General features: G+C 53.7%; 2 protein-coding genes across 2 annotated transcripts; both read left to right on the top strand.

Annotated features, from left to right (window-relative positions):
- Window positions 1-1,712: 1,712 nt before the first annotated feature.
- On the top strand, window positions 1,713-3,264 carry BDP81DRAFT_392427 (TBC domain-containing protein; the record flags this gene model as incomplete). Its single annotated transcript, XM_060587705.1, has 3 exons — window positions 1,713-2,216; window positions 2,278-3,080; window positions 3,141-3,264. The coding sequence occupies 3 exons, from the start codon at window positions 1,713-1,715 to the stop codon at window positions 3,262-3,264; spliced, it is 1,431 nt and encodes a 476-aa protein (XP_060447653.1).
- A 6,528-nt stretch (window positions 3,265-9,792) lies between these two features.
- On the top strand, window positions 9,793-12,215 carry BDP81DRAFT_195853 (uncharacterized protein). Its single transcript, XM_060582475.1, has 3 exons — window positions 9,793-11,359; window positions 11,483-11,528; window positions 11,587-12,215. Exons 1-3 carry the CDS (start codon window positions 9,932-9,934, stop codon window positions 11,892-11,894), a joined length of 1,782 nt encoding a protein of 593 aa, XP_060447652.1. The 5' UTR covers window positions 9,793-9,931; the 3' UTR covers window positions 11,895-12,215.
- Window positions 12,216-12,803: the final 588 nt, after the last annotated feature.

The following is a 12,803-nucleotide window of genomic DNA, read 5'->3' as shown; positions in this document are numbered from 1 at the left end:
AGGAGAAAGTTCGGGTTTCCTATGGCCAGACTGCAGAAATTGGAGAATGCCAATGCTCATGTGTCGTCAGTCATGGAGCCGGGCGAGGCGCTGCCTTGGTGGCAGATATGATAAAATGGAGACGATGAAAAATCAGAGCTGAGTGTCGGGCGAGCGACTTGGAGGGACAATGCCAAAGTGTTCCCAGTTGTGCAACACATGTTTCCACGGGGAGGAGACGAGTATCCAAAGAACTACCGCTTTTGGTAGGGTACCTAGTGGGCTGACCAATGGGGTTCAGCTTCTGCAACTTGGCGATGGTGCAATAGTACCCTTGTTTGAGGTGATGAGAGAGTGGGGTAGATGGCTGCGGAGATACTCAACCTGGTTGGACCCTTCTGAGACTTCTTCGCCTTGACTGGTTGCTTGTCTCGCAAAGTGTGGTGCGAAGCTTTTGAACGAGATGAGAAGCTGGGTTGGTCCTTGACTGATTGGGACCAGAATCTCAGATGGCCATATTTTGTCGGGACGTGTGATGCTGCGCTATTCCCTCGTGGTTATTGCACGTGCGAATCAGACGGTCGACAATGGCGGCAAACTGCGAGATGCTCGAGGAGGAGAGAGTCTGGAGAGAGACAGGGGATGTTCGGCCCCAGGCGAAAGGCGATACCTAGATGAACGGAATTGGGTTCCGGGACAATCTGCTGCATTGTGCGGGCAGAATCCGTAGCCGTCTTGCCTTCCGGATACTAGAGACTGGAGACTGGAGTTGTCCATTGCTAACAGGATCCGTAAAGCGGATGTGGTTACGGATAGCCAACGTCATGGGTCAGCTTGGACCAACAGCTAAAGACGCACCCATGACGCCAAGCTTACGACAACGAGATGCTGACATAAGGAAGTACGTTCAGCTCGGGCATTTCACGGAAGACCTAGGTTCAATGATTTTCCGCAACCGTCTCGGGACAGCTGCGCCGATGGGTCCGGAAGGCTGTGGGTTCCTGTCGACCTGGACCTGCACGCTGTGGATCGAAAAGGAAGTTCAAGATTAAGTCAGCTAAGGTAACCTTACGGAGCAGTCTTCCAGTTGGTTGCCCCGGTTTTCCAGGTACCAGCCTCGATGATCAATGCTCGCCTTCTTGACGATTGTTTCGCTCAATTTTGTAGTCATTGCTACGAATTTGCCAATGTTCGGGAAGTGGATTGCATGCCACCTAAAGGTCTCAGACATTCAGCTGGCGAGGCTGGACTCAAGCTCCCAACATCAACAACAAATGGTGGCCGTGGCGAGCAACGTGGGAACATTGGAATTGACCATTCAGCGCTGGAACCATTGAGCCGCTGGTCGCCAGTGAATTTGGTACGCGAAAAAACACGGGGCAATTGACAGACGCGAGTCCTCGACAGCCCCTCTCTCCCCGGGCAACAGGTCGATTTGCCTTAGTCAGAAAACAAACTCCAAGCCGCCAACACCTGCAATGCTTGTCATCTACACCACCGAGTCTGCAATCGCCAACCTCCTCCTCCCCGCCACGGGCCAAAAATAGCAGCCCACGAGGTGTTGGTCACCTCGCTACGCTTGTTATCTTGCCCCTATTTTCTCTTCTAGCGGTTCTTGACGCCGTGGCCTGCCAAATTTTGTTTTTTCAGAATATTCTTCCAATAATCCGTCGTATATTCCAATTGTCCCTCAAAATAGTGAATGTAGTCGGTCCTGTCCTCTAGTCGCAAAGATGCCGCCGAGTCCACCAAGAGATCCTCTCGCCCACCCGGCGCACAACTTCGTGCAGTCGCAAGCCAAAACAACCGAATTGCTCCCACCACCGTCGCCGCGCACCCATCGCCTTCGCAAACTGCAATCCGCACATAACCTTGGCTCCAAGGCCGCTCTCCAGCTTCAACCCCTTCATCAACCTTCTTTGATCTCGCAGCAACGCTTGACGCAAATCACCCAGCGAAACATCTCTCCTACGCGACGCGACCCGAGCTCTTCTTCCAACGTGGCACGACACACTCGAGGACGATCCAATAGCGATGCGCCGGCGCCTGTCATCCATCACATAAATGCACTGGCGACGGGCAAGCGCAGCATGATGGGCATCAGTCCCAAGTACGCGACCATGTCTCTACAACAACTTATTAAAGAGGGCCCCCCCGAAGGAGACAAAATTGAAGCTTTGGGCATGGCTCGTCGCAAAATCTTGAGCGAGGGTGTCAAGAGTGATAGCGACGGCATGGTAAATAACACCCTCCATATCCACCAAGCCTGTAGACCAACGTTAACTTGTTGCCACGCAGTCGACCTTGCGCATATATGTCTGGCTAATCCTGCTGGATACCCCCGTTCTCCCGACCGATGACTACCTGGGCCTGATTCACCGCGGAGCCTCCCCGGCCTACTCCAAAATTCGCAACGATACCTTTCGCACCCTCACGACTGATCCTCTGTTCAGGAGACGTGTGAGTGAGGCCAGCTTGATTCGCCTCCTCAACGCCGTTGCCTGGCGTCTACACGATGCGCGGGAGGAGCAGCGCAGGGAGCGACCCAGCACTGGAAGAAGCTCTATATCGCAGGACAGTTCGACTTCGACTTCGACTGCCACAGCTTACTCGCAAGACCCAGCCTTTTCGCCTGGCGCCAGAAACCGTGCCAGGGCACTCACCTTGACGACAGAGGGCTCCGAATCCAGCCATGCTGCGGAGCCGGGAACATACGTACAAGGAATGAACGTACTGGCTGCCCCTTTTCTGTACGCAGCAAGGAGCGAATCCGAGGCCTTTATCGCGTTCTACACACTGCTCACACGCGAATGCCCCGGCTACATCCGCGGCGCTATGGACGGCGTACACAAGGGCCTGGCGCTGGTTGACAAGGTCCTTGCGACAGTCGACTCGAAGCTAAGCGGCTACCTGCACTCCAAAGGTCTCACGGCGGAGATCTACGCCTTTCCCTCGGTTTTGACATTGTGCGCCTGCACGCCGCCACTTCCCGAGGTCCTCAGACTGTGGGACTTTCTTTTTGCCTACGGGCCCCATCTGAATATTCTCTGTATTGTAGCCCAGTTGATGGGCATGCGGGATCAGCTTATGAGCTCTCCAAGGTACGTTATCCCGTCATCCGGTCTCCCGGAATTAAGCTGTGCGAGCTAACAATCAACCAGCCCCAACAAGTTGCTCCGTTCTTTTCCTTCGCTGCAAGCGGATAAGGTCATTGAGCGGACGCTGTGGATCGTAGAAAGAATCCCAGACGACACATACGTGGCCATAGTTGCGCATGCCCACTGAGCGTTTACATCTTCGGAATGGAATTGCGTGGAAAATCACGAATAATGGTAGACAAGAACACCACCTCACGGGGTGGTTGGCGAGGATTCGACGGAGGGAGAAATGTCTGATGAATGTTTGAACGTTGAACGAAGTGTACTTGTACGATGAGAGGACTTTTACGACTTGACGATTGAAACCGAAAAAATGGGAAACGAGATGGGAACTTCATGAAAGAGCGCCATAGGGGGTGGGTAAATGGGAATGAATGGCATAGCTCCATGAGACACACGGGGTAAAGAAACAGAACGCTCGCATCGGGTGGAGAACTTAATTGATACTTATTTTTACGGTCGATGTCATGTTCCATCTACTTTACTGTGAAGAGAATGAGTCCTCGGCCCCGTCTTATCATCACAAGGTCTTCTGAATCATAAAGATCTCTTATATTGGGGCCAAGGATGCAGGCCGTAAGGTTGACTTCTTACGACAAAGCAGCGGATAATCCCGTGGAGGCATAGAAGACCTAGTACGTCTCTGATTTACTTTGACACCGTCCGCCACGATATATACCTGAGCCAGTTGCTTGCAACAAGGTCCTATGAATAGAGCGGTCCGACGAATATGCGGTCTAAGGGAACCCAAGCAAGAACGTGGGGTGGAATTAACTGCACTTACCAAGGTACGCGGAAAGAGACAGCGACGTGACATGCACTGGCGTTTTGCTACAGAGACCTCGTTGGCGTGCGGAGCTTTCACTCGGCAATGCAGAGAAAAGCCATTGGGCGAGTCTGGGCGGCATCAACCATACCTTATAGCTCGCTGGTTTGAAGATATTACCACAGGAACGTCGACTGTGTCTAGAACAACCTGCGTCTCTGTGTATCCAGGTGAAGTTGCTGTGGGAACTTTGTATGCCTAGGCCTTCTTCCTTTCCCCCATCAGTCGAGTTGACTCAAGCCCAAGTGAGCTTGACATCGGTATCGTGGCTTATATAGATGGCACGACAATGGATTCAGGTCACGCTTACCTTTTTCACAACTAATCGATTGCTTAGAACACTTGAATTCGGTCCATCGCGATGAGCCCATCATGCCATGGCATCACATTGGACGCATGCTGTGTCTCTAGCTACCTTCACCATCCCTCGTTGAACTAAACTCCCTCATGGGCACCACATAAACCTGGAAACTTGAGAACTTTTCTAATCTCATGGTCTACTTGAAGTTTCTACTTGGCTTCAGACAACGCTTCAAAACCTCACTCAAAAGTAAAAGTTTATCCAAGGAGTATACAGATAAGTATTCCCATCACTACTAGTGCGGGATGTTTTTGGGTTGTTGATAACTTAATAAACGTTGACCTACATGCCTCTTGAGGCCAGCCCGACGACGGCTTCACAGTAACTTGGAAGCTATTGTTCTGGGCTCACCGTTAAGATAAGCAAGTCATTCTCGATTCTTTATTAAAGCTGTACTCTACTGTACTCCGAGGCAGATTTGGCCCAAAGGTAGTTCGCAGACTGTGCGCAGCGTTGTGTTCAGTACGGTACAAGTTGCCATCTCATCCCGAAACATTGACACTGACTTGAGCCCTCATTTATGCGTACCGACTTCCATGTTAGCACTTTCAGCCACTGGTATCAACTTGGAGTGTATACGGAGCTCAATTTACTTGAATGATCGTCCAGTCGAGATTCAAACATACTTGAACAGTTAGTTCGGCTGGTAAACTCGGGCGTCATAGCTATGCACGGAGGCCATATATCTAAAGAGCGGTTCGACCTGATTCCCAGCGAACCGTAAATGACATTCACCAGTTCCCCAAGCCGCTTCATTCGGAGCTCTGATCTCGCCGACAATTCACATGAAGGACAGGTCCCTGGAACCTCTCGGAGCTTGAGATGCAGGTAGGACTAATATAGACACATGAAGAGGGATATGAAGCGCCCATTTGGTAAATTTGGGTATCTCCTACGAGACAATGCCCTCTAACGATGCACATGTTTAAGACGACGTGAGTGACACCCCTAGCCATAGCCCAGAGCTCAGGAACTTCTTTCAACGAGGAAGTTCGAGAAAAGAGCACTGTGAAATGCCCATCCTCCCTCCGGCTCAGTCTTCCAAGAGTAGAAGTAAGAGATCACTCAGTACGAGCAGCAACTTGGGACTCAGGCAGGTCACACCTCACCCATCTAGATGAGTGGCGATGGAATGGGCTGCAATATGAAATCAAGCATAACCAACGTTGAGCGGACCTCCTATCCGCCATTGCCACCCTCAAGTCACCTTCATTGTCTTTGCTGGACACAGGTTTGCTTACTAGGAGTGCTTGTCAGCCTAGCTGCCTCAGACCAACACATAATGCAGACTCTACGCTTCAGAATGGGTGACAATTTGTTACGGGCCTCCTCAAGGATAGGGGCGTGTCTGGCGAAATGCAACAAAAGTAATTGAGGAGGAATAGAGGAACCAGGCAGTTCTCAAAATCACAAAGCCAACCCACAAACTTGCGAGCTGTCGAGACCTGCCGAGACATACTGCTCAACCACTAAGGCCTCAGCCAGCCTCACTGCAGCAAGTGCGGAATCGGGACTAGTCTACCTTGAAATCAGTCGACGGGATTCGCTCAGCAAAGCATTCAACTGCCGTCACTGGGCTTCCCAATGTATGTAGTCATCTTATTGTTGGCGAGTTCGCGCGGCTCTCGTCCGTGACAGGAGCACCTCCGTTGAAGATGACGTAGGCAGCCTTCGACTAGGCCGTTTCCCCCATGTAAGCATGAAATGTGGCGAGGCTGGAGTACCTCAGCTGAAGAGTGCGGGCTGCGACCACGATCAACCCGAAAGTGTCAATGCTGTGGCAAGCAGGCAAGCCAAGCCGATGTCATTCGCGATGATGATTGTTTGGCAGTCTATCCGTACCACACGGCATCATGATCGAAACTGGTACTGCGGTTGGCGCATTCAGGCGCGCATCATCACGGCTACTGTTGTCCCCGCGACAAGGTCCCCCGCGCCATCGAGCCAGGCGATTGATGACAATGAGCATGGCAGAGCCGGGCCTGTCTGGACTCCGGAGGGGCTCAGGTGAGTGCTGCTGTCCCGTCAAGGTCCTAAGCAGCGACGGGATCAGCGGCGCAAAGTGGCAGCGGCCAATGAGTGTTGACAGGCAGGGGACGAAATGAGCTCTGGCTAGGCCGTGGCTCAGCTGACGCAGCGTCTTGGGGGCCATCAGTCAGCAGAGAACTCACGCTCATCACACCAGAGGCTGAAGAAGAAGGATGAATGGTAGCGGAAAGCGACAAATCGGAGTCGAAAAGGCCTGCGTAAAACCACGGCGGCTTTCCTCTTTTCCATAGCGTGCTGGAGTGGGATTGGCCGCTTTCCCAACACATCGCGGGGCCCGGACATCGTCGTCATAAGGAACACGATCCAACAAGAGAGCGAGAAGGGGTAATACCACGTGGTAATGTAGGGTCTGGCGGCGAAGGTGAGTGATAGATTAGGCCAATGATTTCATGATTCGAGAGTGAGTGATCGCGGGATCGAAGGGTGCGGAACGTTGGATGCAACTTTGGTTGCCGTAGGAAATGCTCCGCGGCGTCGGTCATGTCTGCTTTGTCGATTTTGTATGTTTGGATGGTTCAGCCACATTTGGGTAGCATCGCCTGTATGAAGTGCCACCCAAATGATTCCCAGTTCAGGTGCCTCGCCAGCTCCAGGGGTTACAAAAAGGCACTAGTATGGGGAGCTAGAGAATTGATGGCCGAATAGGGACGGACCTGGCTCCGAGGTGATTCGTCACGGGTTGGTAGCTGACCAAAGCTGAAGTATGTAATACCCAAGGCGACGTCGTTGATGGTTTGCAACGGAGTCGTTTCCATCCCTTCATTGGCCCATGACTGACTCGTTCCTTGCGTCCACTGTTGTTTTGCCTGGGCAGAAAGTTGGCAACCATGGCCGCGGGACTCCGGTTTCTCGAGAACCGTGATTAGATATCGAGATCATTCCACGATCTAAATGCCGCCGAAGGGAAGGCCGGCGACGGTACAAAGAACAGCGCCGCCTTTCCCGCCGTGTCCCTCAGAACTTGCAAGCGAAACCTGTGCTGGTTGATGCTAGTCGCCCATCAAAGAAACCTCAGCCTCAGTTCGGGCGACCATGGAGCTGAGCAAGGCAAGGCAGAGAGAGCATGGCACAGGCTCACAGCTACCTAGACGAGGCTCCGGTGGGTTGAGAGAAGACAGGCATCACGGTGGGTGCCTGGTAACGATATGTTGACTGGAGTGCATGCGCACTGCCGTCGCGCGGCCCGTCTGGTGCCATGCTCTCTCCCTCTATCGATTCTCTCTTCTGCACATTCAGTGTCGTGTTGAGAGGCAACTGACTGCATTGCGGCTCAACAATTGGAAAATGAGTGATGCTAAGAACAAATCGGCAGAAGCGATCGATCCCGTTATCATTAGCTTCATGCTTGAGGCAGTCGATCCGGCAAGAGGTCGGCTCATCGCCCACCCAAACCTTGAGGTGAGGGAATGTTCAGATACAATCAAGGTACTCCCGGCCAGGTCTGCGGAGTTTGCGCGTGTAGCAAGCGGGATGCGAGGCGTTTGTAGCTGGGGAGCTCTTGGCCAAGTAGGTAGGTTCCTCGGCAGGTCATCAGCCACGGGGCACTCTTACTGTCCGCTGAACCGCGTACCTACCAGTGGTATGTAGGTGTGCTGCTGCGGGGGGAAAGAAGAAGAGAGGGGGCGATGCGTGGAGGAAGAACCAAGTCAAGTGCACCTGGAGGCTGCAGCCGTAAGCAGGGCGAGCGAGAATGGTGGGACGAGAAAAACAAGTATCGGTGACTTTGCCTGTCGGTAGTGCGGATGCAAAGCCACGTCGGTTTACGAGGTGAAAATTGGAACCGGGACCTGATATTCCCTGGCCGAGAACCTACGGGAAGCCACCGAGTGGGCTCGAGTGGAGACGGAGATGGACATTTTATCCACTCGCGTGTGTCCCAGACTCCCAGCAAAGGGGAGGCTGGGGCATGGGGCTCTTAGATTTTCTTGCACAGCCACCGCTGGGGCTGAATGGCCCTTGCTTTCGGGCTCCATTCCCTCAGGTTTCCTTCCCTTCCATTTCCCTCCGTGCCTCCCAGTCCCTCCCTCTCCCTCGTCGTCATCCAGCCTGGTCCCCGGAACCCGACTCCGTCGTATTCATAATTCCAATGTTGACCATCAACTTTCAAGTGCGGCGCCTCGTTTTCGGAATGCCACCCTTTTTCTTTTTTTATGATATCCCGAGCTAAGAGCAGCAGCAACAATGCACGTTTTTATTTCTTATGACCCAATATTGATTCCATCAGTGTGGCGCTCAACAAGCCGCAACTATCGGGATAATCCAAACATGTATCAACAGAGCGTGGCGTAACTCAGAGAATGCCAAGACGGAGTTAGGGAGGGGAAGAGTGAGAAACAGTGTGTGTATGTGCGCGCGCGCATGGGTGTGGCTTGAGATGTATGTCCGTCTGTGTACAAGGGCTGGTGAGAAGCCGCCTGAGAGAAGTTGGGGTGGGTGGGCAATGTATCCAGTACACCCATTCCTCAATATCGAGCTACAAGTATTCCGTACTTTGGTCAACTCTGACGGGTAGGTACCATGACGGCGGTACGGGAAGGTACCTATCACCATGCCATGTATCGGAGGGAAGCAGGCACGATAGGTAGGAAAAGGGAAGAACCTGACTGTTGGGCTCTTGGATTACCGACCTTCTTCAAACTCAGAGCCACAGAGGCGCAGACGTAAATGGTAGGTAGATGCAAGCAGCAGTATTGGCGACAGCAGCAGTCGGGATGGATCATGTTCATAGTTCCAGTTCCCTCCCGTCGTCCTGTCAGTTGTCCTCCAACGCTGCCGCGCTGCCGCAACCGAGAACGAACTGCCTTTGCGTGCGCCTGCGGGCAGCGGCCTGCCTCACCTTGTCCTGGTTGGTCACCTCAGGTAGGAGGAGAAAGGCATCCAATGTAATTGTAAGTAAGTAGGTACCTCGTCTCGCGACGGCTTACCTAAGCTCGGCAGGCAGGCAGGTACGGATACCTCTGTCGTTCCTCACCTCAGGTGGTAGCGTGCGGCCGCCCCAGTGTGTGTGTGTGTGTGTGTCCGTACCTCCCGCACCCGCCGCCCGCCGCCTGTTGTGGCAGAAACCGCAAGCCCCAACTCGCCCTCATTCGCAGACGCCGTCACACCTCTCTCACTCAACTTTCTGACCATTTGCCTTACTCTATCTTGCTGCACCCGCCCTCCACCCTTCCCTTTTCCTCCAGCTTCTGCCACACTTGGAATTCAGTTCTCTTTTCCCTCTTCTTCAACATCGCTACCGCCCGCCAGATTTCCACCCCGCCACTGGTTTTGCGCGCGTAACAAATTCAATTTCAAACGAATTACTCGCCATCGAGTCCGGCTTGCGTCAGCCATTATTCAATCCCGCCCAACTCGGTTCCGCCACATTCCACCGCGACTCGTCCGCTCGTCCCGTCAAATTCGGGGTCGTCCACGAACAAGAACCGCCACGTGTGGCTGAACGATTCGAAGCTCCCATGAATTGTCGTTGACCATCAACAACGTCGACGACGCGGTCGCATCGGAGCTTCCTTTTCCAATCCAACCCTCCAATTAATCGCTTCATGCTTGCGCCCGCTCATGGCCTCGGATAACGGTCCCATTGCGACCGAAGCCCCCCTCCTGGCAGCGACGACGCCGGTCGCATCAGACACTTTCGCGCTTGGGGGAGATCCTGCTCGTACCAAGTCGCTCAAGAGGGCGCGCGAGTCTACTCCTACTTCGCCCACGTCTGTTGTCGACCCTCCCGTCGAAGGCGCCGTTCCTCCTGTCGCTCCCTCCATCGACTATCCATCCCCTACGAAGTCTGCTCGTTTTGGTTTGGCATCGTCAAGACGCTCACCGACACCATTGACAGCCGCCGCGGCGCTCGAAGCTCTCGAAGAAGAACGCAAACGCGAACAGCGTCTCAACCCGCCCGCCTCAAGCGACAACCCAGGCCATTCAGTCCTTTCCGTACTGGCCGGTAGCGTTGCCGCCATGAGTCGACCCGACGAAGCACCGCAAGCTCCAACGGCTGCCATGGAGGTCACCACCAAGGCGCCCGAACCGGTGGTGTCAATCCCTCAAGTCAGCCATGCGCCCGCAGAACCTGCAGAGATCAGTCCTGAAAGCGCAGCGAGCGCAGCGAGCGCAGCCAGTATCGCAGGCGCTTTAGTGACGGCCAGTCCAGGTCCAATGGAAGTTGATCCGAAAATGAGCGAGCAACCTCAACAGCCACAGCATCAGCCCCAGCCGCCGCACCCGGCCCCGATTCACGATGAAAAGAATACGCCCGGATCACTTTCATATCCGGGTTCGCTCCAAGCCGCCGCCATGATGCCCGCACCACCGGCGCGCGGCATGAGCTTTCCCATGCCGTCGCCCCGTCACGATTCTCCGACTCAATCCGGCAAGAAGCACAAGTGCCCGTTTTGCGAGACGGAGTTCACGCGTCACCACAACCTCAAGAGCCATCTGCTCACGCACAGCCAGGAAAAGCCATACATATGTCAGGAATGTAACATGCGCTTCCGACGCCTGCACGATTTGAAGCGTCATAGCAAACTACACACGGGCGAGAAACCCCACATATGTCCCAAGTGTGATCGGAAGTTTGCCCGGGGCGACGCGCTTGCTCGGCATAGCAAGGGTGCGGGTGGTTGTGCGGGCCGTCGGTCTAGTATGGGCAGTTTCGACCAGACCGACGACTTGGACGGGCCGAGTATGCATGATGGCGATGATTCAATGGCTGGCATCGTGTACGCCAACGAAGAAGACTTGACGGAAGAAGAGAGGCGTCTAAGCCTGCCGAGCATCAAAGCGCAACACATTGCAGGTGGGCCGGGCAGCATTGATGGATACAACGCTCATTCGCGTACATACCCACCAGCAGGTCCACGACCCGGAACCGGCGGGCTCTACCCGCCCAACGTTGACCGCGGTACAGCAAGTTCAACCACGTCTCCAAGCATGCCCAACAGCATTGCTGGTGCTCACACACCGAATACGAGCGTGTCTTCGGTGCCCGTAAGTGGTGCTTCTGTCTACTCGCAAAGTGGCATGACGGAGAGCCCAAAGCCTTTGAGCCCCGGGCACGATACAAACAACATTGCGAGACAACGTTCGCCAAGTCTGACGCAGCAGTTCCAGCAGCACCAATATGGCCGCAGGCCTTCCGATAGGAATACTTCACCAAGTGAGTCGTGTTCCTTTTTGAGATTTCCGATCGACTTTGTGCTAATACTATCTTGTAGCTTTTGCTGCTCCTGCATCACAGGCCGGCGCTGCTCCGACAGGGGCTGGCCACGCTCGTGGTTCCAGCGGAACGCAGCCCGGAAGTGGGGCCGAGAATGGCGGCAACATGTTCGCTACGGACCCGGGCGTCTGGGCGTACATCCAGAGCCTCGAAGACAAGGTCAAACAGCTGTCAGATAAGGTCACAGCTTTTGAGAAGGCAGAGAGCGCGAAGCAGGCTCAGATCGGACTGCTCACGAGCGAAGTCACGGGACTCAAGAAACAACTAGAGGCTCGCGGTGACGAAGCGACGGAGATCAAAGTATAATGCAGCACACGCAGGTACAAACGACGGCATGTTCTCAGCCGTCGGCGCAACCTATCACCTATGTAACAACGACGGAATGTTTCTGGTGGGGAGCGGGCAAGAGGATACCTCATGCGGCGGTAGCAGGAGGACAAATTGGCGTTTTTCATTCATTGTCGGCGTCTTGATTTCTCATCTCTCGTTTATCACACCAATGTTTCTGCCTCTCTGACCCATCAGTTAGCAGGACGACCCGTTCGTCCCGGGGGAAGGCGTTTTATTCAGGGCACTGGTAGATGTGCACGGTGGACCTCGATATGAAAAAAAAGTTTTGAGTTGGTCCGTCGTTGGAGAACGGGGCCGAGTCTACGACATGTCCCAGGAGTTTTCCGCGACGGATTTTTTCCTTCTTCAATCTGGCAGTTTTTTCTTCACCCGAGGATCCTGATATCGGCTTTTCTCCCTCTCATGTATTATAGCGGTCGTTGCGGAAGTCTAGCCTCGAGGCTGTAGGTCTTCCTTGAGGAGACGAGAATATCGGAATTTCAATGCCTTTTAGACATATCCACCGTTGTCAAGAAAGAGTTCCCTCAAGCTTTAGACTCGAAAGTGAGTTTTGCGAGGTAGGCTCTACCGGCGGGTCAACTTGCGCTCTTCAAAGTTTACAAGAACGGAGAGCCAACCGATCCAGTCAACTTGCGTTGATTGACTTCTCTGGTCACTGTGCTCAACTTTCGTTGTCCGGGCCATGCAATCAATCAATCAATCAAACCTCGGTCCACCCTCAGACTGGAGCATTACCTGCTATGCGACAAGTTCGTTGCAACTTGCAAGGGCATACATGCAAGGGATATTTCGACTCACAATGTCGTTTCAACATGACACCGAAAGTTATTCGGGTCAGCACGTAACAAACCCCTTTGGTTCGGA

This window comes from Colletotrichum phormii (assembly GCF_030913505.1).
Source record: "Colletotrichum phormii strain CBS 102054 chromosome Unknown BDP81scaffold_6, whole genome shotgun sequence".
Taxonomy (NCBI): Eukaryota; Fungi; Ascomycota; class Sordariomycetes; order Glomerellales; family Glomerellaceae; genus Colletotrichum; species Colletotrichum phormii.
Note: the sequence above shows the minus strand (reverse complement) of the source record. Positions and strands in the feature narration are given on the sequence as shown.

Coding starts and splice junctions, on each gene's coding strand:
- BDP81DRAFT_195853 (XM_060582475.1), top strand. CDS start 9,932: ATGGCCTCGGATAACGGTCCCATTGCGACCGAAGCCCCCCTCCTGGCA. Junction 11,360..11,482: donor CGAGCGTGTCTTCGGTGCCC/GTAAGTGGTGCT, acceptor CAGCAGTTCCAG/CAGCACCAATATGGCCGCAG. Junction 11,529..11,586: donor CGATAGGAATACTTCACCAA/GTGAGTCGTGTT, acceptor ACTATCTTGTAG/CTTTTGCTGCTCCTGCATCA.